At 43.9% G+C, this 24,680-nt stretch overlaps 1 protein-coding gene across 14 annotated transcripts in view; it reads left to right on the top strand.

The window, feature by feature from the left end:
* Positions 1–24,680, top strand: part of MACF1 (microtubule actin crosslinking factor 1) — a 342,588-nt gene that overhangs the window by 57,613 nt on the left and 260,295 nt on the right. The window contains exon 1 of one of the 14 annotated variants that reach the window (XM_059690072.1): positions 6,400–6,570. The exons of the other annotated variants lie outside the window; for them this stretch is intronic. Within the exon in view, the coding sequence (XP_059546055.1) occupies positions 6,519–6,570 (52 nt within the window). The 5' untranslated portion in view covers positions 6,400–6,518. Of the gene's footprint in view, positions 1–6,399; positions 6,571–24,680 lie in introns of those variants that run through there. 14 annotated transcript variants of the gene reach the window in all.

The raw sequence follows: 24,680 nt of genomic DNA, 5'->3' as shown, positions 1-24,680 counted from the left end.
TCCTGATGGAGTTGGTGAGAGAAACTGTTCTTGAGGGAGTGGGGGAAGCTGTTGATCTCTATTACACCTGGATTCCTATATCTGTTTCAGTATGCTTTTGTTGAAATGAATTTCCTCCCCTCCTACCTCTCTTCTAAAGGTCTGTAACCTCCGTCCAGTGGTAGGTGACTCTTGCCTGTGATCTTTTATTTAGGTGCTCAGAACGCCCAGGAGTGAGGCATTTATAAACAGAGGAGAACCTTAGTTTCAAGTCAGGCTATAATCTGAGGTCATGCAGGTACAGGTTCACCCTAAGAACAGGCATTTTTGCCTTCCCTCCCAACTGCTTAGTTTTACCTTGTTTGGTCACCGCGGGAGGAGAGGATTCATAGGACTCGCCCATTTCTCCAGGGAATACAGAGCCAAAAGAAAAGGATCAAGGAGAGAGGACTTATTTGAGGGTCTGTAGCCTAAGTACGAGCCCTGTGGTGTATATATTGGTCTGATCCACAAAAAGAACCTCTCTAGGCCTTAGGCAGACGTCCTCAAACTTTTTAAGCAGGGGGCCAGTTCACTGTCCCTCCGACATTCCACACATGTGCACTGCGGGCCCGGACAAGTCGGCTGCTAAGCAGGACAGGCAGCTGCGGCAGAAACACCCGGCGGGCCGGATAAATGTTTTCGGCGGGCCGCATGTGGCCCGCGGGCCGTAGTTTGAGGACCCCTGCCTTAGGGTGAGTGCAGAGTGGGCAAAACTCCTCGGACACTTGTGGTCAAACCTGCACTTCATTTCAGTTAAAGCCTCCTTTGATCTTGCCATTTCAGCCCTCTCCTTCTAAGCATGTGAGGTCTGACTTCTTTTGTCTTCTGTTCCTCAGCCCTGCAGAGAGAGCTTTGGCCCTGGGCACAACCCTTTCTTCAGATGGCGAACTCATTTTCTGTCTAGCAGACCAGAGGGACAAGGTGTAATTCAACCCCTCCCTGCTTCAGACACTGCTGTCAGGGGGAAACAATGAAGAAAGTGATCTTTGTTGTTCCCTGAATAGGGCCATGAACCTGGCACCTGCTTTTGTTGCTGGCTTCTTAAGTCACTGGAGACATTTTTGCTGTCTTCCTGGGTCAGCAGCTGCTTTGGGGTAATAGTGGTAACTGGCTGTAGGGTGTCAGTTCTCCCTCAAAGAAAATGGATGTATTTATATGAGCGGGGTTACCTTTCATGTCTCTAAGCCTCTTGTCTTCAGGGCTGGTCTAGAGAATGAGCAGTTGGGTGTCAGCTGTGCCCTCAGTTTGACCACTCATGACCCCTATCTCCTCTGAATCCGAGGAGACAAATTCATTGCTTTTTCACCCTGTTCTCTCTCATTAGACTGAGTTCTGTGTTCCTAGCACTTAGGTTAGTGCTGGGTGCTTGCATGGTTAGTATGCAACAAATGGATGAATGAGTGATTGGGTAAATTTCTTAAAGTGACTATTCAGATTTAGTTTCACTGACCCCTGATATGAGGGGCTTGTGGGAGGACGACCTTTATTTTTAGGAGAAAGATTGCTTAAAAGGAATTATGGAAGGTTTGATTTCTAGATGGTTTGGGGGAACTCCAAGATAGTTTTTATTATCTCCTCATGGGTTTAGAACTTTCTCCTTAGTTACTAAGTCTTTGCTGGCAGACTTGCCCACCTGTTTTAGGAGTAATATACTGAACCTGACTCAGGCCTTTTCTTCCCCTGGGCTCTGGCATTCCTGAGCCCACGCCAGGGCAGGGCAAGGCAGGGCAGCTTTTTAATTGTCTTTGTCATTATAGAGTCAGAAGCCCTAAGGACCACACCTCATACACTGTAGTCTGGACTTCCTGATCTGTCTGCATTCAGTCAAGTTTCACTCAGCTCTTAGGTGTCTGTGCCTTGGTAAAAGCTGTTGGAGACGGCATGGCTTTCCCCTGCTTTGTCAGCAGCTGGCCAGAGCGTGCCTATTGGACTGCCAGATCTCAAGCCTTTCACATTTGTCTGTCTCTCTCTGGAATTTAGGGCAGAATGTCTCTTACCACCTGAGGGTACATTCACTGGAACCTATTGGAGGATAAAAGATGAACAGTCCGGAAAAGCGTATGGACGTAGTATATTACCGTGCTTTGGAATGCTCTGATTCCCAGGAAAAGGTGCATTGTCTGCGAGCATACAGCTGGAGTCCAGGCTGCTGCACCCCTCCCCCTTCCCGAGAACCTCCCGTCGGAACCATCACTCACTTCATAATTCCAAACATCCTTGTTTTTGTTATATTTTTATCTGATATGGTGAAACACACAGAGGAAATGACAAGCTAACATATGTTGTCTTTTAAATGCACTTAGTTCAAGTGGCTATTTTAAATGTCAGTTGTTCCTGCCATTAGATTCCTGTTGTCTGGGCTGTTTTTTTTCTTCCTGGGTTGGGAGGAGTTTCTGATAGAATTTTACAGTGGCATTAAATCCAGATCTTTCCTGGCTGATGGATAATTCCTTTAAACCTTGTTCTTTTCTATACTTATACTAGAGGCCCGGTGCACGGATATGTGCACTGGTGACGTCCCTTGGCCTGGCCTGTACCCTCTTGCAACCTGGGACTTCTTGGGGGATGTGGGGTAGCTGGTTTAGGCCCGAGCCCTGCAGGCCCAATCCAGACAGGAGGGAGCCCGATCCCCGCAGGCCTGATCCATTCAGGAGGGAACCCACTCCCCGCAGGCCCAATCCAGACAGGAGGGAGCCCGATCCCCGCAGGCCTGATCCATTCAGGAGGGAACCCACTCCCCGCAGGCCCAATCCAGACAGGAGGGAGCCCGATCCCCGCAGGCCTGATCCATTCAGGAGGGAACCCACTCCCCGCAGGCCCGATCCAGACAGGAGGGAACCCACTCCCCGCAGGCCCAATCCAGACAGGAGGGAACCCACTCCCCGCAGGCCCAATCCAGACAGGAGGGAACCCACTCCCCGCAGGCCCAATCCAGACAGGAGGGAACCCACTCCCCGCAGGCCCAATCCAGACAGGAGGGAACCCACTCCCCGCAGGCCCAATCCAGACAGGAGGGAACCCACTCCCCGCAGGCCTGATCCATTCAGGAGGGAACCCACTCCCCGCAGGCCCAATCCAGACAGGAGGGAGCCCGATCCCCACAGGCCTGATCCATTCAGGAGGGAACCCACTCCCCGCAGGCCCAATCCAGACAGGAGGGAACCCACTCCCCGCAGGCCCAATCCAGACAGGAGGGAACCCACTCCCCCCAGGCCCAATCCATTCAGGAGGGAACCCACTCCCTGCAGGCCCAATCCAGACAGGAGGGAGCCCGATCCTGTGCATTGAGCATCTGTCCCCTGGTGGTCACTATGCATCAGAGCGACTGGTCAACTGGCCGTTTGGTCGTTCAGTCGCTTAGGCTTTTATATATATAGATTTGCTCTAGTGGCCTGGTGTACGAAATTCATGCATGGGGCAGGGGGTTATCCCTCAGCCTGGCCTGCACCCTCTCCAATCTGGGATCCCTCTCGCAATCCAGGACTGCTGGCTCCTAACTGCTCACCAGCCTGCCTGCCTGATCGCCCCTAACCACACTGCCTGCTGGCCTGCTCATCCCCAACTACCCCCCCCCCCCCCCCGCCAACCTGCTCGCCCCCAACTGCCCCCCCCCCCCCCCCGCCGGCCTGCTCACCCCATACTGCTCCCCACCATCCCCTGCTCTGGCCTGCTCACCCCACTGCCCCCCACCTCCCCCTGCTCTGGCCTGCTTGCCCCAAACTGGCTTCCCCTGCTGGCCTGCTCGCCCCCAACTGACCCCCTGCCAGCCTGACCACCCCCAACTGCCCTCCCCTCCTGGCCTGATCACCCCTAACCACCTTTGCCTCAGCCCTGCCACCATGGCTTTGTCCGGAAGGATGCCCGGAAGGTCTCCTGGTCTAATTAGCATATTACCCTTTTATTGGTATAGATTGCACCTACATTAATTACTTTCAGATCAGGACACCAAAGAAGTCTTAGAGATCAGTTCAGAGGTTCTTTGCCTGTAGTTCATTGACCTTTCTCCACTTGTAAACAAAAGTTTGTAGGTAGATGAATATGTCCCCTTTTCTGGGAGAGCATACTTAATTCTCACTGGAGTTAGTGACCTAAAAAAAAGGGGGGGGGGGTAAGAACTAGCATTTTTTATAGGAATTTCAGGCTCCTGCTCACATAGCTAGTTAGTGGCAAAGTTGGATCTTGAGATAGATTCTGGACTCTTGGTGTCTTGACCTTGCAACCAAAGTTTTTTCCACTGTACTCTATTACCCATACTCTTCTGGAGAAATAGTGGAATAACATCAGGAACAGGCACACATGATCTGAACTGTTATTTAATGTTTATCTTTCTCATCCACAGTCTTCTTTCCCAGATGGCTCCAAGGTACCTGGTCTCTTGTACTAGGCGACCTCAGAAATACTGTGTTTCTCACAGTAATATATTGTAGAATTTATATATATTTTCTAAAATGTATTACACTGTCTAATTTGTGCTCTGTAAACATTAAACTCCCTTTTGACCTTTTAATTTTACCCTTTAAATTATTCTTTGAGAAAAGGAATTATGTACTGTATTGACTGTAACTTCTAATACTCAGATCTTCACACAGTGGCCGGCTACCTTGTTGGTACTTTTCCCCCTTTCCATTATCATAGCAGCTGTTGATATTATTTACTCTGATCTTTTTAAGTGGGCATACCCCCTTTTTTCTTTGTTTTCACAATGCTAGTTATACATTTGTCTATCTGCATCTACCCTGCGTAATTGGGAGTGTTGTGGAATGTTTTACTTTGAACCCTGAGTTCTACCCCAAGTCACTGAACAGCAGCCTGGATGGCAGGTTGCTCTGAAAAACTTCAGACCTGGAGAGAGGTTATCTCTCTTAGGAGGGATTGGTTAATCAGTGGAGTCTGACTGGGTTGGTTGCTCATGGTTTTCTAGGATGTCAAGGTAAGATGAGCCAGAATACCAAGCTCAAGTTTGGGAAACAGGCTCTTTCCATGTTTTCTCATTGACTTGATGTGTGACTTTTGGACAGGTTGCTTAACCTCTATTTTCTTATCTGTAAATGAAAATTTCCAGTTATTTTTATAAAAATATTCTTAAAGATGAGCATAATCAGGTGAGCCACTTTGAATTCCTTACAACAGAAATGCTATAGAAATTTCCTCTGGCTATAATCTTAGCTTATCCTAAGAGCCTGTTGGGGGGCGGGGATTGGGTGCCATCTCTTTGTGGGTAATGGAATAGAATGAAAAAATGTTTTAATTCCCAAAATAGATTTTTAATATTAAACTATAACTTTAATGACAAATGTTATATTATTATGTAATAAGTATATGCATATTTTACATTCTGGTGCTAGAGACATAAGAGAACTTAGGTGTAGGTATAACAAAGTAAGCTAAAAATATAAAATAATTGCTTATAAATTAAATATAAATCTATAATTTTTCTTAATATTTGTCATCTATCATTTCTGTGTTTTTTTCAGTAACTTGTACTTATACACTGGTAGTTTCAATAACAAAATTACATACACAAACTAGAGTAAATTTTATTTTCCATATAAACTGCATTCTTTGAGTTAAACATTTAGATTTAGACTATGGTTAAGCTAAGTAGTATATTCTTGCCCTCAAAAATGATAAAAGCAAACATACTTTGTCAGTTTTTAAAGGAAAGGTATGGCACAGTGGAGTAGAATGAAACTTACAGCAGCTAATGAAATCATTAATGCAAATCAGCTGAGTGAATAGTGCCCTGGAGTGGGGAGCAAGTGGGTGTTGTGCTGGCTGCATTTTCTCCCTGGTTATCTATGGAGAAGGTCCTGCCTCGCTGAACTGTGCTTTTAGCACTTCCGGAGTGGGCTTACCAGTTTCTGTTTCTCTCCTCTCCTTGCCTTGGACTGTGTGGTGTTCAGTGTCTTGTCTGTGTGTGGCTGTATTCCAGGCTGTAAACATGACTGCTGTAAGGAGAGTGCAGAGTTGTTTATTTTGTAAAACCTGTCCCATTGCCATGTGATATTTGCCCAAGAGCTCCTGTTGTGGTGGCATTCTTTCGGTGAGTGCGGCCCTTTAAAGGTTTCATTCTCAAATGTTAGATGAGCCCTTAATTGGTGTCCTGAAAAGCATTTAAGCCTCTCTCCCTAGAGTTTAAACCAGAGGAGCAGTAATCCCAGTGGAGCCTGGACTGGGGTCTAGAGAGAAGGTGGCAGATGAGGTGGCAGATGATCGGCCGGGGCTGCTGTGGTCTCTTGTCTCATTTGCACAAAGGAGGGGCTGGCCTCTCCTGGGGAGGTATTTCCGCTCACTGTAACAAATGAGCGCGCACAAAGGGCTGTAATGTAATGAGGCTTCTCTGGTGACGTCACTTGTAAATGTGGTCAAAGTCCAGTTCTTGGGGGCTAGGAGACGCTGTAGGAGAGATCAGTCGGTTTGCACACTCTCACTTCTCAGCTGTCACTGCGCCATGGTGCCTGCTTCCAGCCACTGAACCAACACAGCTGGGCCCAGCCATGAACGCTTACAAGTACCAGAAGTTCTTGGAGGGACTCAACAACCTTAGAGGTATTACAAGCCGGCGGCTCCCTGCCTTTTGTCCTTGCTGATTCTGCGAACGCTTACTGTGGTGTGTGCTGTATGGGGTCTTTACTTTCCATCAATCCCTTCGGGACTTAGAAAACCCTCTTACACTGAGCTGGCCATATTTTTTGTGTGTTTAGGCAATTACATAGAAAAGATAGAGTTTGTAAATGTGATTGTGGGTGTGTAGGTGGGAGGGAATCCTCTCAGCTACTTGAGCAGCAGTCTGTTCTCTTGCTTGAAGGGACAGAGAATAAGTATCCCTGCTCTCTTGAGCTCAGCAGAACTCAGAGCACTTCCTGGGCAATGTGGGTGGAAGGCTCTTGCCATCGGGCACTGCAGCCTCACCTAGGTGTAGCTAGGTTTCTTGGGCCAGGTTTTCCACTTGCCTGTGTCTACAGTGAGTCAGAGTCCCATCTGGAGAGAACAGGGAGTCAGGAATGGTTGTGGAGGGAGGAAAAATGCAGATTGATAGGCCAGAGATGCCATTGTAAAGGGTAAATCAGTGACATTAAAGGAGGTAACTTTTTATTAAAATGATACTTAATAAATATAATTTATTTAGTGTTTGTTTTGCATGGTTGGCAAACTCCTCATTTACCATAGGTGAGAAAAATGGTCTCAGATGTGACAGTGCAGGACTCTCTTTGGCTGTTAGGGAGGAAAATGAATGGAATCTTTTTACTTCTCCTCTACTTAAAGGTGGTTTTGTTTTCTTTTGCTTAGGAAGATGCTCAAACCATCCCTCTTTCATTAGCAGTCAGGATTCTAGACCCAGAGCAACCATGAGTGTGTGGAGAGCATGGGGAGGTGGAGAGAGGAGAAGGATGAAGTGAGATTCTCATGGGTTGAGGGGACTGGCAGGATATCTGGACTCCCATCCTGCCAGGGTCTGTAGATATTTTATTTTCTTTCATTGTCTGTTGAAGAACTATTTCTAAGAGGTCATATATATGAAGAGCTTTGTATGTTACAACTATAAAGTATTGTTCCATTGATTTCTAGCTTCTTTTTCCTTTTCTCACCCCATGCCATAGAAACATTTATTTCAGAACTTCCGACAGCTGGAGCCAACCTCTTTTAGGTTCAGGGCTCTGTAAGCTCATCATGCATTTGACAGGCCTTAGCAAGAATGAGTAACATTAACAGTTGTTTCCCAGTCAAAGAAAGTTTTGAGAGGGCAGAGAGTCTGGACTTCTTTATTCAGACTCATGGGGAAGAGATGGGAGATGGGAGGACATGAACCAGTGGTGCTTCTCAGTGGTGTATAGTGGTATACCCAAGGCTTGGCTGGCTTATTGGGGATAAAGGTTGGTGCAAGAACATACCCTTATCCCTTACAAGGGCCCCTTTTTCTTGCCCTATTTCTTGTCTTATAGGGATCCTTCTATATTTCTGGGAATGATACCCAATCAACAGCAAGAACCCTTCCCTCCTGTGTTTAAAAAACTCATGGAAGGATTATCAAACTTAACCTGCATAATCCTTTAGTAGAAGAAGAGGCTCAGAGTAGAATATCCAGGCCTCCCCTTGAATACTACGTTCCTTAGTGTAGCTTTATTCCCTATAATCTTTAGCATCATTCTTCTGATAAAAGGCCAGAGCTTTTTGAAGATGAACAGGTGGCGGATGGAAACTATAGGAGATTTACTTATCCATAGGATTAGGGAATACAGCTTTTCCTTTTGGTTCCCCTTTGTTAGATGAGCAGTTACCACACTAGGATGGCCACAGCCTCTGTGGATCAGGGTTAGCAGTGACCCAAGTAGATTCCTGAGGTTCTCAGGAGACCACACCACTAATAACTGTGTCCTCCTCTGCCGTATGTGCTTCAGGAACAAGAGCAGGTCTGACTGGTGGCAGGGTCCTCCTTATATTCCTCCCATAAAACATCCATGGAGGAAGGCATTCTTTTTTATTTCCTAATAAAAGGGTTGTTTTGGTCCTCGGTTTCCTTTAACTCTCCTGACATTCTTGTGGGGCTGATGGAACCAAATGGTTCTTGATTTGACCCTCTCAGGGGTGTAGAGGTTTAAAATTGCATCCTACAAAGAGTTATTTCTGCTTTTGGAAGAGGATATATTGAAACAAGCTTGGTAATCTTTGCTTTCTCAGCCCACATATAAAGCCCCCCCACTCCTTCCTTTGCCCTGTCTTTACTAGGAATGAATAACAGCCTCGATGAACTGTCATGGGGAGTGTCCCATATGGGGTTGGAATCAGAGAAGAGCAAAACCACAGCAGGAGTAGCTTCCGCTCCGCTCTTCCCATCCCAGACGCTGGGGCTCTCTGCCATGTTATTTTGGTTCTGCACCTCTAAGATGAGCTCTTACAGAAGCACTTACTATTGTAGACATTAAACAAGAGGGTATGTATACTTACTTTAGTGTCTGATACGTGGTCAGAATTCACCCACTTCTTTCTTTGTTCCTCCCGGAGATGTCTTTGAATCACAGCGAGTCCTGTGCCTGGTTTGGTCCAGGATGAACTGGATCAGGTCACCTTCTGACTGGGGAGTAGTAGCCCTAGTCACCCATCCACATATTTGGCCTCAGGTCTTATTTGATCTCACTGTAGGAGACTGGAAGGCAATAGCATTAGTGATATTGGTAATACTGATAAGCACTCAGCAAATGTTAGTTATGGGCTAGGCACTGTTCTAAGCACTTTACATGTACTAACCCATGTAGCTCCTATAATTCTCCCATAACATAGATGGTTTACAGTGGTATACCCAAGGCTTGGCTGGCTTAAGAACAGGGCTTGTCTGTCCTGTTAAGGAGGTCATATAGTGCCTGGGAGTATAGCAGCCAAGCTGGCTGTATTGTGCTGCTGTCTGATGTTGGAACCATCTGAATTAGGAGAAAATACCCATGTCTGGCCAATGTATGTATACAGTACACTTGGGTAACTTCCTGTCTGAGGAAGGGTAGCAGTATGGTGTTTTGGACTGAGAACAGTATATCTTTTCTCTCCACACTAGTCTCTTTGAGCTGTGTATCCTGTTTTCTAATCCTTCATTCACTTATATACACTGTATAATAGTCCTTATGGCATAAAACGTATAATGTACTAGTACACATAATATACAGCAGTTTGTCATGTTCACCTAAAGAAAGCATCTGATTAACTTACTTCTATCCCAGGGCCTGAATCTTTTCCAGGTGCGAGAGTTCCTGGAAAGAGGGCATGTAGTTGTTTTCGTTTAGTCTTTATAATCATTTTTGGGATGTTGCTATAGGTCTTAGACAAGTATTCTGCCCTGGGCTGCCAGGCAGTCAATTACATACAAACCACGTCTTTGTCATACTCTCATGTTGATTTCACCTGCCCTGTGCCCCCTGATTATAGTGAGTACTACTTCCCTTCATTTCAGCTGTGTCTTTGCGTATTCCAGAGAGCTGACAGGAAGAGGTGATTGGCTCCCCTCTTCATTTGGTTACTGACTCTGCTTTTCATGACATGGTTCCCTTTGCAGCCATTCATCCATCTAGCGGGTGATTGTTGAAGGGAACCCAGTGAGAGAAGAGACATTGTGGAAGTCTTTTGAAGTTCTAGTCCCCAGTTTCCTGTTACTCTTTGGTGCTTTGATGCCAGAATTGCAGAGCAATATATCCTATTGCTGCTGCTGCTGCTTTTAGAAGGCTTTAACTTTTATTTCTCAAGCCTGTCAAAACCCACAGCCACTGAATGGTTTCTGCCCTGATGGGCCTCTCCCGTGGGTAGGACAGGTTGAACTATTGGCCCAAGTTCTGCTCTTCGGCAGAGCCCAGGCCTGTGCTGTGACTGGAAGTTGGATTAATTAGGGAGGCAGAGAGGTAGAGTGATGAGAACGTGGTTTTCTAGCCTTTGCTAAGAAAAACTCATGATAGAGATAATGACTTATTTTTAAAAAACAAATTCACCCCAACATACCCATGTACTTTCACCCTTTTTTTTCTTTGCCTGTGCTCTCCTGTTTCCTCTGCCCTGACAGTGGTTCTCAACCTTCCTAATGCCACGACCCTTTCATACAGTTCCTCATGTTGTGGTGACCCCAACCATAAAATTATTTTCGTTGCTACTTCATAACTGTAATTTTGCTACTGTTATGAATCATAATGTAAATATCTGATATGCAGGATGTATTTTCATTGTTACAAATTGAACATAATTAAAGCATAGTGATTAATCACAGAAACAATATGTAATTATATATGTGTTTTCCGATGGTCTTAGGTGACCCCTGTGAAAGGGTCGTTAGACCCCCAAAGGGGTCGCAACCCACAGGTTGAGAACTACTGGCCTAGAATAACCATTATCCTTTTCTCCCGTATCCAACTTCTATTCATCCATTTTAGGGCCTACCTCAATCTCATTTTCCCCCATAGGTTTGTAGGAATTTTTTTGTATTTCTAGGCAGAATTCTTTTACAATATATTTTTATTGATTTCAGAGAGGAAGGGAGAGGGAGAAAGAGATAGAAACATCAGTGAAGAGAGAGAATCATCGATCAGCTGCCTCCTACACGTCCAGGACCGAGCCCGCAACCCAGGCATGTGGCCTGCCCAGGAATCGAACTGTGACCTCCTAGTTCATGGGTCTACTACCACTAAGCCCTGCCAGCCGGGCCAGAATTATTATTTTATATTCATCTGTGTATAACAAACTAATTTTAGAGTATATCACATTATGTTATAGTTATTTTATTACACATTTTATTTTCCTGCTAGTCTTTTTTTTTCTTTTCTTAAATATATTTTATTGATTTTTTACAGAGAGGAAGGGAGAGAGACAGAGAGTTAGAAACATCAATGGGAGAGAAACATCGGTCAGCCGCCTCCTGCACATCTCCCACCGGGGATGTGCCCGCAACCCAGGCACATGCCCTTGACCGGAATTGAACCTGGGACCTTTCAGTCCGCAGGCCGACGCTCTATCCACTGAGCCAAACCGGTTCCGGCTCCTGCTAGTCTTTTACTTCTTGAGCCAACTTGTCTGTAACTTCTGTATGCTTTAGTTTTCTCATTTGTAAAATAGAGATGATAGAATTTACCTCACCATATGTTGAGAGGATTAAATGAGATAGTAAATATGTTGCAGAGAATAAGAGTCCAGGGCATGTTAGCTGTACAGTTGCTAAAGGTGGAACTGTGTCTCATTTATTCCTGTATCTTCCTGATCTGGCATGCTGCCTGACACATATTAAGCATAAGAGGAACATTTGAAGAATTGAACTAAGCTCATCTATCAGATGTCCTCTGGTAGTCAGTATAGGAGATTAAAAAGATAATTGAGAATGGTATCAATGCTGTATAAATTTATAAAACCCTTTTTGTTTTTTTTCTTTTCAGTGCCAGATTATGACTCCCATAAAAAACTTCATAGTCATTTTATCATCATACCAATTTTTGGTCAGAAAATGATATTATCCAAAAGTGGCTATTTTGAAACATTAAATCCAATCTCAAAGACTGGAAACTTACTGCTCTTGGACATTGGAAATATGGTACTATTAATCTATAAGCAGTTTCAAAGGAGAGGTTCCAGATATATTTTGGCAGGGGCAACATTGTTGAGTAAGTGAACAAGGTGACTAATGAGAAGGCACACTGTCAGTTTTGGTTACATTAGTTCACTGTGTTTGTCAGATTATCTTGTATCTATACTTTGAACATCCATTTGGTCACCCAGTCTCGAAGCCTGTTCTCTATCGCTCAGACTGGCCAAGCAGGACAAGCCCTCACACTCCAACATGTGCCTGTCAGAAATAGCCCCCCCTTTTTTTGGGGGGGGGCGCGTGCTTCTTTTCCCTCTCCAATGTGCCTAATAAAGAACCCTAGAAAAAACTTAGATTCCCCTTCTCCCCGCCCTGCCCCACCATTAAATAGATGCACTATTTTGTCCTTATAGAAAGCATGGAAAAACAAAAAACCACCAAAAACTTACAACCCATAGATTGCTGTGTTAACATTTTCTTGTATTTCCATCTAGTTTTTTTCTATCCATATATATAAAATGTGTTTTATATGTTTATTATAATGTAATTCTCTATCTTGTTCTTTATTTTGTGAGCATTTTTTATGCCTTTGTCTACAACATAATTTCTTTTTAAAAATATTGATTTGAGAGAGAGAAATACTGATTTTTTGTTCCAATTATTTATGCATTCATTGGTTGATTCTTGTATGTGCCCTGACTGGGATTGAATCCACAACCTTGTATCAGGACAGCGCTCTAACCAATTGAGCTACCTGGCCAGGACTACATAATTTCTTTTCTTCTTCTCCTCCCCCCCCCCCCCGCCAACCCCCTCTCTTTTACAACATAATTTTTAAAAAATATATTTTATTGATATTTTTATAGAGAGGAAGGGAGAGGGATAGAGAGTTAGAAACATCAATGAGAGAGAAACATCGATCAGCTGCCTCCTGCACATCTCCTACTGGGGATGTGCCCACAACCAAGGTACATGCCTTTGACCTGAATCGAACCTGGGACCCCTCAGTCCGCAGGCCGACGCTCTATCCACTGAGCCAAACCAGTCAGGGCAACATAATTTCTTAACAGCTGTCTGGCATTACCTCAGATGGAAGGTCATTTATTTAACTTCCCTGATTGGGGGGCATGAACATTTCTAATTTTTCATTCCTAAAATATGATAATGAACAGTCTGGTAAGTAAAAATTTCTGTGATTATCCTTTTAGGATAGATTTCTAGAAATGGAATTACTGCTCTTAATACATACATTCAAAGCTCTGGATGCTGGTTTTTAACTTTATTTCACTTTTAAAAGCTCCTGTACTTGTTTGGATGCTATGACACTACGAATACCTCTCTGATAGCTCCTGGCTCCTTGTCCTCTGGGGACAGCACTGTCTTCAGGCTTCGTGGGCAGCTGCTTCAGATGTTTTATTATCCAGTTAGTTTCATCATGGGATAGGTGCCAGGTGTCTCTTCCACTTACTCAGCAGCTCCCACATGTCATCATCACAGCACCGCACTGTTTCACTGTGCAGCTTTTCTCCCTGCTTCTCCAGGCATTTAAATGCTTTATTTCACTTAAATAAATATGATGCTCGCAGCCGTAGTACGCTTTCCTCTTGTATCAGGAGAGATCCATCAGTGTTGATCAGGAAACTGCTGTACAAAGAATGACCTCGTCAGTGCTGTTCAGAAATCCTGCATTGGGACCCCAGAGTGAGAGTGAGATTCTCTCTCTCTTTTCCTGCTGTCACTGAGTTAGCCCCTGGCTAGTAAATTGGGGCAGTTTAACGTGATGTAATAGGTTGACAAACTCTACTGCGTCATCGCCCTTGCTTATGGGCAGGTGTCTGCCTCTGGAGGAAGTGGATGGAGTTGGTGCTTTGTGTTTAAATGAGCATATTGCAGTCAAGTGCAAATCAGCTTCTCTTATTTGTGACTGATACCCTTAGGGTCAAATTATAGACTTAATGAGCGTACAACCTTGTTTCTGACTGGGGGTTGACATCCTGGAGCAGACAATGTGGGATTTTCAGGCTGATGATAGACTGTGGGTGTTTGGAGATTAGCTTGAGGCCTGAGAGGAGGCACAAGTGTGGGACTTTGTGTACAGGGTGGGGGTCAATAGGAATGTTTCTACAGCAGCCAGGATAGTGGAAAGTGGCTAGAGTCACCGACAGGATTGCATCTTTCATAGTGGGAACTGTCTGCTCCTCCTCTTCCCAGAGCCCTTAAGCAAACCTGTCACAATGGGGCAGTTCTCTCCATTGCAAGGAATCTGGGAGTCTGCTGGGCTTCCGGGGTGAGACTGTCAGCACCTTTGGCAGCACTGGGCACCTACAGACCCTCAGTAAGTCCTGCACGTGTTCGGATGCTTGGCAGTTTTGTACTGTTAAAGTTTATCCTTTCTGAATTGTATATTTTTGGGACTTACTGCATGTCACTGGGCAAGAGAGGGACATCAGCACAAGTCAAGTTCACATTGGGGTTGGCCTTTATTGCTACTGGTTTTGAAATGTGTGGGGAACATGGGGTTCCATGGTGTAATGGTTAACACTCTGGACTCTCAAATGTGTGGAAGTAGTTCTGTGTTTTTTATTAACTGGAGGTGAGTGTTACACTATCCTTCTTAAAGAATGAGCCTATATGGCTAACAAAGTATAAATGATCACATTTTCTCCATCCTTGATCTTGTGGATTTTCTTTCTTTCTTTCTTTCTTTCTTTCTTTCTTTCTTTCTTTCTTTCTTTCTTTCTTTCTTTCTTTCTTCCTTCCTTCCTTCCTTCCTTCCTTCCTTCCTTCCTTCCTTCCTTCCTTCCTTTCTTTCTTTCTTCCTTTCTTTCTTCCTTTCTTTCTTCCTTCCTTCCTTCCTTCCTTCCTTCCTTCCTTCCTTCCTTCCTTCCTTTCTTCCTTCCTTTCTTCCTTTCTTCCTTCCTTTCTTTCTTCCTTTCTTCCTTCCTTCCTTTCTTTCTTCCTTTCTTCCTTCCTTCCTTTCTTTCTTCCTTTCTTCCTTCCTTTCTTTCTTCCTTTCTTTCTTCCTTTCTTTCTTCCTTTCTTTCTTCCTTCCTTTCTTCCTTCCTTCCTTCCTTCCTTCCTTCCTTCCTTCCTTCCTTCCTTCCTTCCTTCCTTCCTTCCTTCCTTCCTTCCTTCCTTCCTTCCTTCCTTCCTTCCTTCCTTTCTTTCGGCATTATTGAGAGGATAAGGCTCTTGTCTGCATATTCTGCCGCAGAAACCCCAGGTTAGTAATTGTAACTGTATATGTTACTCAATGCAACAATTGTGGAGATGGTCTCTCAGAATGAAGACCGCTTCCTAACGGTGTAATTTGTTCATTGTGGAGTGGCAGAAACCTCTTAGACTTTCTGGTTTGATGTATCTTAAAATCCTTTGATTTGGAAGATCATTTTTTTTACAATTTGTTATCAACTAACTACTTCACTCCCTGATAATGTTCCATGCTTGTATCTTTCACTGGCAGTTCCCATATCTTTCTCCTTCCTTTCTTTCATTGAGAACCTTCTGTGTGCCAGACCCTGTATAAGGCATAGAGACTGCAAAGATTAGTGACAGCCCCTATCCTGAACAAAGTGCTGTGAGAACAGAGGTCATGTGATTTCTAGGGGTAACATGGTGGGTGATTGGGAAGGCTTCACAGTGGAATTGGTACGTGAGGCAAATCTTGAAGTTGGTAGGAGTTTGCCAGTTAGGAAGGGAGTAAAGGTATTCTGGGAAGACAACAGGTGTGTGAAGGAATAGACTCATGAACGTCTCTGCATCCTCGGGGGAGGAATGAGAAACAGTATGAAGTAGGAAGCTGGGGAGAACAGGTCGTTGTTTAGGTGAGAGATGAGGCTGGAATGGAAAGTTGAGTCTTTATTATAAAGGGCTAACGAAGAATGTAGGCATTTGAGGGCACTAAATATTTTAAGTCAGAGAAATGACATAAACCATCAGGGTTTTGTTTTTGTTTTTTGTATGTTGTGTGTGTGTGTGTGTGTGTGTGTGTGTGTGTGTGAGTATAACTCTGGCAGCAGTATGAAAGGTCACTTATAGAGAAGTGGGGCTGCAGCTAAATCAGTATGTACGTGATTTTAGTTTGTCTAGGATGAGAGAAGTAAAGAGAGCAGGCAAATGAAATCTTTCTAAGAGAAGTTTGGTTTTAGAAACAGAGTTTATGTTGAACTATAGCTGGAGTGGACATCCAGTTTCCCCCACGGCTCAAGTTGAACCTGACCTTGCGTTGTGCAATGCTTTATGTTTGGGTTGGTATTTCCTGGGACTGGTCAGATGATTCACTTCAGCATGAGGCCTTGTGGAGTAGCCAGTGACCAGCAATCCCAGGTGTCTGTCAGTGATAAGAAGGAGAGAAGAAGCCCATTTAGCTCTGATTAGGGCTTCTGTTTCTTTAAAATTCTTTGGGCTCCAGTACCTGGCCAGGGCTCCATGTTTACATGACTCTACAGATAGAGTGTTGTCTTCATTTTGTGTTGGAGTGTTGTGTTGTTGTGTTACTACTGTTGACATTGTGGTAGCATCCCTGCCTATTTAAATTAAAAAAAAATTATTTGAGAGAGAGCGAGAGAGAAAGAAACATCAGTGTGTGAGAGATACATCAATCAGTTGCCTCCTGTACGTGCGTGTCCCAACCAGGGATTGAACCCACAGCCTGTGTATGTGCCCTCACCAGGAATCGAACCTGAGATGCACAGGGCAACGCTTCAAACAACTGAGCCACCTGGCCAGGGCAGATTCCTGCCTATTTAAAATGTTATCTTCCTTTAGCATTAATGAGGGAATTGCTGTTTGTTTGCCTTTGCTGGGTCTTTTCCTTCTTGTGACTCTAACACTGATGGTTTCCTGAGGGGCGAGGCAATATGATGAGGTGGGAATAACATAGGCTTTGAATCAAGGCTGGCTTGGGTTGAAATCCAAGTGTCGTCATTATTTGGGGCAAGTTACCTACTTTCTCCGGGCTTCAGTTTTCTCATCTATAAAATGGGGATAATATCCCACATAAAATTATGAGGATTAAATGGAGTAGCATAGGTAAAGCTGTTGACACAGTGCTGGTACAGACATGGCTGGCATTATTATTATGCTGCTCCTGACCTTTTCTTTCTCTGGCCAGTTCTTCTGGCTTCAGCTTTTCTTTAAAAAAAAAAAAATTTTTTTTTTTTATTGATTTCAGAGAGGAAGGGAGAGGGAGAGAGAGAGAGAGAAACATCAATGATGAGAGAGAATCATTGATCAGCTGTCTCCTGCTCACCCACTAATGGGGATTGTGCCTGCAACCTGGGCATGTGCCCTTGACCGGAATTGAACCTGGGACCCTTCAGTTGGCAGGCCAACACTCTGTCCATTGAGCCAAACCAGCTAGGGCTTCAGCTTTTTTTTTTTTTTAATTAAATCTTTATTGTTCAGATTATTACAGCTGTTACTCTTTTTCCCCCCCATAGCTCCTCTCCACCCAGTTCCCACCCCACCTTCTGCCCTTACCCCTGCCACTGTCCTCATCCATAGGTGCACGATTTTTGTCCAGTCTCTTCCCCCACCCCCCACACCTCTTTCCCCCTGAGAATTGTCAGTTCACTCCTTTTCTGTGTCCCTGATTCTATTATATTCACCAGTTTATTCTGTTATCAAATTAATTACCTTCTTAAAGGATACCTTTCAGCATTTCATATAATACTGGTTTAGCAGTGATGAACTCCTTTAGCTTTTTCTTATCTGTGAAGCTCTTTATCTGACCTTCAATTCTGAATGATAGCTTTGCTGGATAAAGTAATCTTGGTTGTAGGTTTTTGCTATTCATCATTTTTGAATATTTCTTGCCACTCCCTTCTGGCCTGCAAAGTTTCTGTTGAGAAATCAGCTGACAGTCGTATGGGTACTCCCTTGTAGGTAACTAACTGTTTTTCTCTTGCTGCTTTTAAGATTCTCTCTTTGTCTTTTGCTCTTGGCATTTTAATGATGATGTGTCTTGGTGTGGTCCTCTTTGGATTCCTTTTGTTTGGGGTTCTCTGCGCTTCCTGGACTTGTAAGTCTATTTCTTTCACCAGATAGGGGAAGTTTTCTGTCATTATTTCTTCAAATAGGTTTTCAATATCTTGCTCTCTCTCTTCTTCTGGCACCCCTATAATTCAGATGTTGGTACGCTTGAAGTTGTCCCAGAGGCTTCTTATACTATCTTCATATTTTTGGATTCTTTTTTCTTTTTGTTTTTCTGGTTGGGCGTTTTTTGCTTCTTCATATTTCAAATCTTTGACTTGATTCTTGGGATCCTCTAGTCTGCTGTTGGAACTCTGCATAATATCCTTTATTTCAGTCAGTGTATGCTTAATTTCTAGTTGGTCCTTTTTCATATCCTCGAGGGTCTCACTAAATTTATCGGCGGTTTCTAGAAAATTCTTGAAAAACCTTATAACCGTGGTTTTGAACTCTATATCCAGTCATTTGCTTTCCTCCATTTCTGTCATTTGTGACCTGTTTCTTTGTCTCCACATTTTGGCTGCTTCCCTGTGTTGGTAGAGTGGCTTTGTGTGCTAGGTGTCCTATAGGGCCCAGTGGATCAGCCTCCCCAATTACCTGAGGTGGACACTCTTGGTGCACCCCTTTGTGGGCTTTGTGCACAGTCTTGTTGTATTTAAGCCTTGATTGTTGTAGGTATCACTGGGAGGAATTGACCTCCAGGCCAATTGGCTGTGAGAGTCAGCTGTGTCTATGGTGGGAGAACTTCTGTGCTGAAGACACCTTTATGAGGCAAGACTTGCTTCAGTGTGGCTTTGGTGCTCACTGAGTCTGCCCCCTGAGTGTGTCCCTTATGGATCTGAGGAGTTGTAATCTGGATGGTCCACTCTGACCACTGGGTATACTGGCTCTTGGATCTCTAAGGAGGTGCTAATTTAGCCTCTGCCTGAGGCTACCCAGCAGGAGCTATGGAGAGATCTGCAGATCCCTTTTCTTTGTTTGGAGTTTGGAGGTGCCTAGATGAGGCCCAGCTATGAAGCAGTGCAAGCTGCTGTGGGGCCTTGGGCCTTCTTTTGGATGTTCTGGGTCTCTCTGACCCAGTTTGTTAGGTAATTTTAGATTGCAAAGGGCCAGGGCTTTCATATGCAAAAGCCTCTGTGCACAGCTTGGGTGGGGTGGGGTCTCAGGGAATCAACAGGGCGGAGCAAGCAGTGCAGCTATGGCTGCTCCTCAGTCCTGCCCTAAGAGGACCCTGGTCTTACTGTTCCACGGTAATCGCTGCAAGGGCCTCTGAGAGAAAGCCGCCCTCGAGTTCTGCCCGATGCCAGACAGTCCAGTTTCTCCCCGTATGAGTCTGGGTCCCAGAGACTCACCCGGAACTGGCGTTCAGAGCAGTCAGGAGCTTGAGTCTCCCTCCCGATTGAAAAAGACAACCAAGTCCTCAGCTGCCAGCCCTTTCCACGTGCGCCTCCGTACCTCTGCTCTTTACTTCCGCACCTCCTCTGAGTCTCAGTGTGCTTTTCTCTTTCCTTCTAGTTGTAGAATTTCCACTCGGCCAGCCTTCCTGTGGTTCTGGATGATGTCTGTTTTGTCTATAGTTGTTTTTTTGAAGTGGTTGTGTGAGGCAGCAATTTCCAGTGTTCACCTATGCTGCCATTTTTTTTTTTCTTCAGCTTTTCTTTTTTTTTTTTTTAATATATTTTATTGATTTTTTACAGAGAGGAAGGGAGAGAGATAGAAAGTTAGAAACATCGATGAGAGAGAAACATCGATCAGCTGCCTCCTGCACATTTCCCACTGGAGATATGCCCGCAACCCAGGTACATGCCCTTGACCGGAATCGAACCCGGGACCCTTCAGTCCGCAGGCCGACGCTCCATCCACTGAGCCAAACCGGTTTCGGCCAGCTTTTCTTTTAAATTGTAAACTCCTGCATCTGTCTTCTACTTATCTCTCAATATTTTAGGTGTTTTTGTTTTTGTTTTTTTAATTGTGATAAAAAAAACATGCAACAGGAAATCTCCCATCTTAATGAACTTTTACATGTATAGTACAGTATTGTTAACTATATGCATGTTTCTTATCAGCAGATCGCTAGAACTTTTTCAGCTTTCATGATTGAAACCCTATACTGATTGAACAGCAACTTCCCATTTTCTCCTTTTTTCTAGCCCCTGGTAGCCAAATTTACTTTCTGCTTCTGTGAATTTAACTGCTTTAAGTAACTCATATAAGTGGAATCCTGCAACATTTGTCCTTCTGTAACTGGCTTATCCCACTTAGCATGATATCCTCAAAGTTCATCATGTTGTAACATCTGACAGGGTTTCCTTTTTTAAGGCTGAATAATACTCCATTGTAGGTATAAAAATCTCTGAATTTCTAGTTTCTTTTTTCTAATGCCTACAGAACTGCTATACTTGGACATCACCAACAGCTCACTATTTTCAAAACCAAGCCGGGAATTGGCCTTCCTCCCTTATTCCCCATTTTTTGACAGTTGTGCTCACATTCCTCCAGTTTCTGAGATCAGGAACCCTGGAGACGTCTTTGACTCGCTCTTCTCTCTTCATCAACTCCATTTTCAGTCTGTCACCAATTCTTTTGTTTCTTCAGAATTTCTCTTAAATTTGCCCTTTTCTCCTCACTCCCTTTGCTATGACTCTAGGCCAGTCACTCATCATCTCACACGTGAATTACCACAAGTGCCTCATTTTGTTTCCTGTGTCCTGTCTCTCCCTTTAGTTAACACTACCATCTACTTCTTAGTGTTTTCTATTACCAGAAGTAAGAAAGATCTTTTATGCTGTGGCCTCCTTCCACCCCTCCAATTATCCAGGCTTATCTCACATAATTTCCTAGAACACAGCTTTAGCTCTAGACAGATGCATCTCATTGTGCTTTGAAGTGCTTCATTCAGTCTCTCCTCTGGCCTTTTTTTGTGCAGTTCTCTTTACCTGGAATGCTCTTGTTCTTTATCCTTTACTGGAATCTATCCATTTCTTCAGCCTCACTTCAGGCCTTTCTTCTCCATGAAGACTTCTTTGATCATCATTGTCCACATTGATGTATCACTTTCCCACATTCTGGTTTTGTCTCCGTATTAAAATTATAAACTTTTTGAGGGAACTCTCTTATGCATGTTATATTTATGAAAGTCTCACGGTACCTAGCTCATACCTAGCCAAGATTAAGTGCTCATGATTGAGCACTTAAAAGGTGTGGTGACCAGAATGAATCATTCTTTCATTTGACAAATATGTATGCACACCTACCATGTGTACTGTGCTAGGCCCTGGGATCCAGCAGTAAACCCACAGAGAGGAGACTAGTTATACTGTACTTGAATTTGAGGAAACCAGGTCAGACTACATGAGGACAAATGACTAGAAGAGGGAGAATTTAGAAAAGGAGGCATAAGTTAAGCAGTTATTGTAGGGAAAAGGTATTTAATGGATTCATTCAGCAAATCATTTATTGATTGTCCACTGGAATAAATTTATTCTAGGTATTAGGGATATACCAGAGAACAGGCCAAGTCTCTTCCATTGTAGAGCTTATATTCTAACATTTAGAGGCATTTTCAAAATGAAAAGCACTTAATTTTGGGTGAAACCCCTCTGTAGGAAGTGAGCAGTGAAAGAGTTAATATGCTTGTAGGGCTCTAGGCTTTTTTGAAGCAGATGGTTTCTCTGCTCCTGGGAGTGTTTTAAGGGGGATTAGAGAGGACTGGGCCGAGGAGGGCCTGAGACCTCTCTCCCTCACCCCATAGCACACACCTGCTGTTCTGGCGCCTAGTGAGCTATGTAACTTGTCCCCCACTTGGTTAGGCACATATTTGCAGGCGAGTGATTGTGGCTGTATGCCTCTGGCAGTTTTATTTTCCTTTCTTGATTTTTATTTTTCAACATCAATGAAGTCCCATTTTAATTTAATGGATGTTGGGACTTGTCTGTGTTCCTTCCGGTCCATGTTTATCTTTACATAATTGTAAGCTGGTCTATATATGTTATTTTTCCAACCCACCTTTTATTTTTTTGTGTTAAGATACACATAAAATTTACCCTTGCAAATTTACCATTTTAAAGTGTACAACTCATTAACAATAAGTACATATGCAATCATCACGACTATCCAGTTTCAGAATTTTTTTGTAACCCCAAATGGAAATCCCATACCCATTAAGCAGTCACTCTCTCTCCCCTCCCCCAGTCCCTGGCAACCACTAATCTGCTTTCTAACTTGCTTATTGTGGAATTTCATATAATTGGAACAATATAACATGTGGCCTTTGTGTCTGGCTTCTTTCACTTAGCATATACAAATGTTAGCATGCCTTTTTCATGTGATGTTATAAGGATTTTTTTAGTGTTTCCTTATACTCATTACAAGTTAAGTTGTAATGTTAATGTTGATAATGGCTTCACTTAGCCGTTCTGTTATTATTGAATATTTGGATTGTTTTCAAGTTGTTGCCATTGTAAAACTGAGGCGATGGACATTTTCCTGCTATGCTCTGCCATCTCAGAAGATTCTGTATGTTGTTACACCAGCTGCAGAAAAACCACTGTCCTTGAGTAGGATAGTGTGGCCTCTTCTCCAGCTCTGTGGGAGAACAGTCGAATAATAAATTTTATATAGAAGGGAGCATTATATTTTGCAACAGAAGAGCTTGGTCCCCAGGGAATGGCAAGTTTTTCTTTCTATCGTGTAGAATTCTCTGAATACTCCCTCTATCCACTTGGGTGTAGGAAGGCACTGATTATAGCAATTGAAGATTAAATGTTTTATTCACTCAACAAATATGTGAGAGCCCACTATGTGCCAGACATTTAAAACTTGATAGTGGCTGAGCCTGGCTAAGCAGTGCCTTTTAGTCCATTGACCTTTGATACGACCAGAGAGCAAGTAGGACCTACTTCCAGAGTCGTCAGAGATGGTGCAGAATCCTGAGCCACATGGGGCTTTATTACCTCATGGTTTAATACCTCAAGGTTTGGTACCATTATAGACAGTAATCACACATTAATTTGGGCTGCTTACTTCGAGAGATTTGAAAGCCTGGCTAAGACTCCTTGTTCCCTGCTGTGACAGAGACCTGGCTGCTAGGAGATGTGCCATGGGCCTGTGTTCTTGTAGTGGTTTTGTTCATAATATCCTGGGCAAGGCAGCAAGGTGAGGCTGCTGTTGACTGGGTAGCAACAGTAATGCTACTGGGTTCATGCAAAGAATGGGGTGTCTGAGATTCTGATGTTAGCCCAAATATATCTTGGATTAGTGCTTCCGGGCCTGCTTGTCTTCTGAGAGGCTATCCCTCCTCTTTTTCTCCCTTACTGACCTATTATATAAAGTAGCCTTAATTTCTCTCTACCCCGTAGGGAAAAGCCACACTATGCCTCTAAAACCCAGTGTTGAGTGGAGAGGGCACCTAAAACAGCGGTTCTCAACCTGTGGGTCGTGACCCCTTTGGCGGTCGAACGACCCTTTCACAGGGGTCGCCTAAGACCATCCTGCATATCAGATATTTACATTACGATTCATAACAGTAGCAACATTACAGTTATGAAGTAGCAACGAAAATAATTTTATGGTTGGGTCACAACATGAGGAACTGTATTTAAAGGGCCAGAAGGTTGAGAACCACTGCCCTAAAACAATAGCCAGATTATAACAGTTTACTTAGTGCAGTGGTTCTCAACCTTCCTAATGCTGCAACCCTTTAATTCAGTTCCTCATGTTGTGGTGACCCCCAACCATAAAATTATTTTCGTTGCTACTTCATAACTGTAATTTTGCTACTGTTATGAATTGTAATGTAAATATCTGATACGCAGGATGTATTTTCATTGTTACAAATTGGACATAATTAAAGCACAGTGATTAATCACAAAAACAATATGTAATTATATATGTGTTTTCCGATGGTCTTAGGCGACCCCTGTGAAAGGGTCGTTCGACCCCCAAAGGGGTCGTGACCCACAGGTTGAGAACTGCTGACATAGTGCATTGCTGAAACTCTGAATTGTTGATTTGGGGTGAGAAGCACAGAATCTAGTGAGAATGCTGCACCCCTATCACCCCAGGCTTGATCTCTACCCTCTTCCACCTACCACTTATTGCTTTTCTTTCACTGTCAGAAAATGATCTGTTATGTGTCTACTAGAAGCCCAGTGCACGAAATTCATGCAAGGGTAGAGTCCCTAAGCCTGGCTGGTGATCAGGATTGATTGGGGCCTCCTGGCTGCCGGCTGGGGCCTTCCTTCGCCAGCTGCTGGCTGCCAGTCAGGGCCTTCCTTCATTCTACGCTGCCCCCTGGTGTTCAGCGCATGTCATAGGGAACGATCGAACTCCTGGTCTCCTGGTTGAACTACCGAGGGGACACTTTGCATATTATCCTTTTGTATATATAGATATCTTCAGATGTACTTTTCCTAGTCTACTTTAAAAACTCTTGAACACTCAGGGAGGGTTTAGGGGAGAAAGGAGTTAGATCATCAGGACTAGGGACTCTGCTCTCTCTCTTCCTAGACCCTGGAGTTAATTGAATTGGCCTAGAGTTCCTGAGGGGCCGCTGTGTTTGTGTTTCAGTGGGCTGGCTTTACTGAGTGGGACACAAAAGCTTAAAGCACAAGCCATTCCCACAAGCCTAACATTTTCATATTTC

Source organism: Myotis daubentonii, chromosome 3 (assembly GCF_963259705.1).
Source record: "Myotis daubentonii chromosome 3, mMyoDau2.1, whole genome shotgun sequence".
NCBI classification, from domain to species: domain Eukaryota; kingdom Metazoa; phylum Chordata; class Mammalia; order Chiroptera; family Vespertilionidae; genus Myotis; species Myotis daubentonii.
The sequence above is the reverse complement of the archived record's forward strand: the minus strand, read 5'-3'. Positions and strand labels throughout refer to the sequence as shown.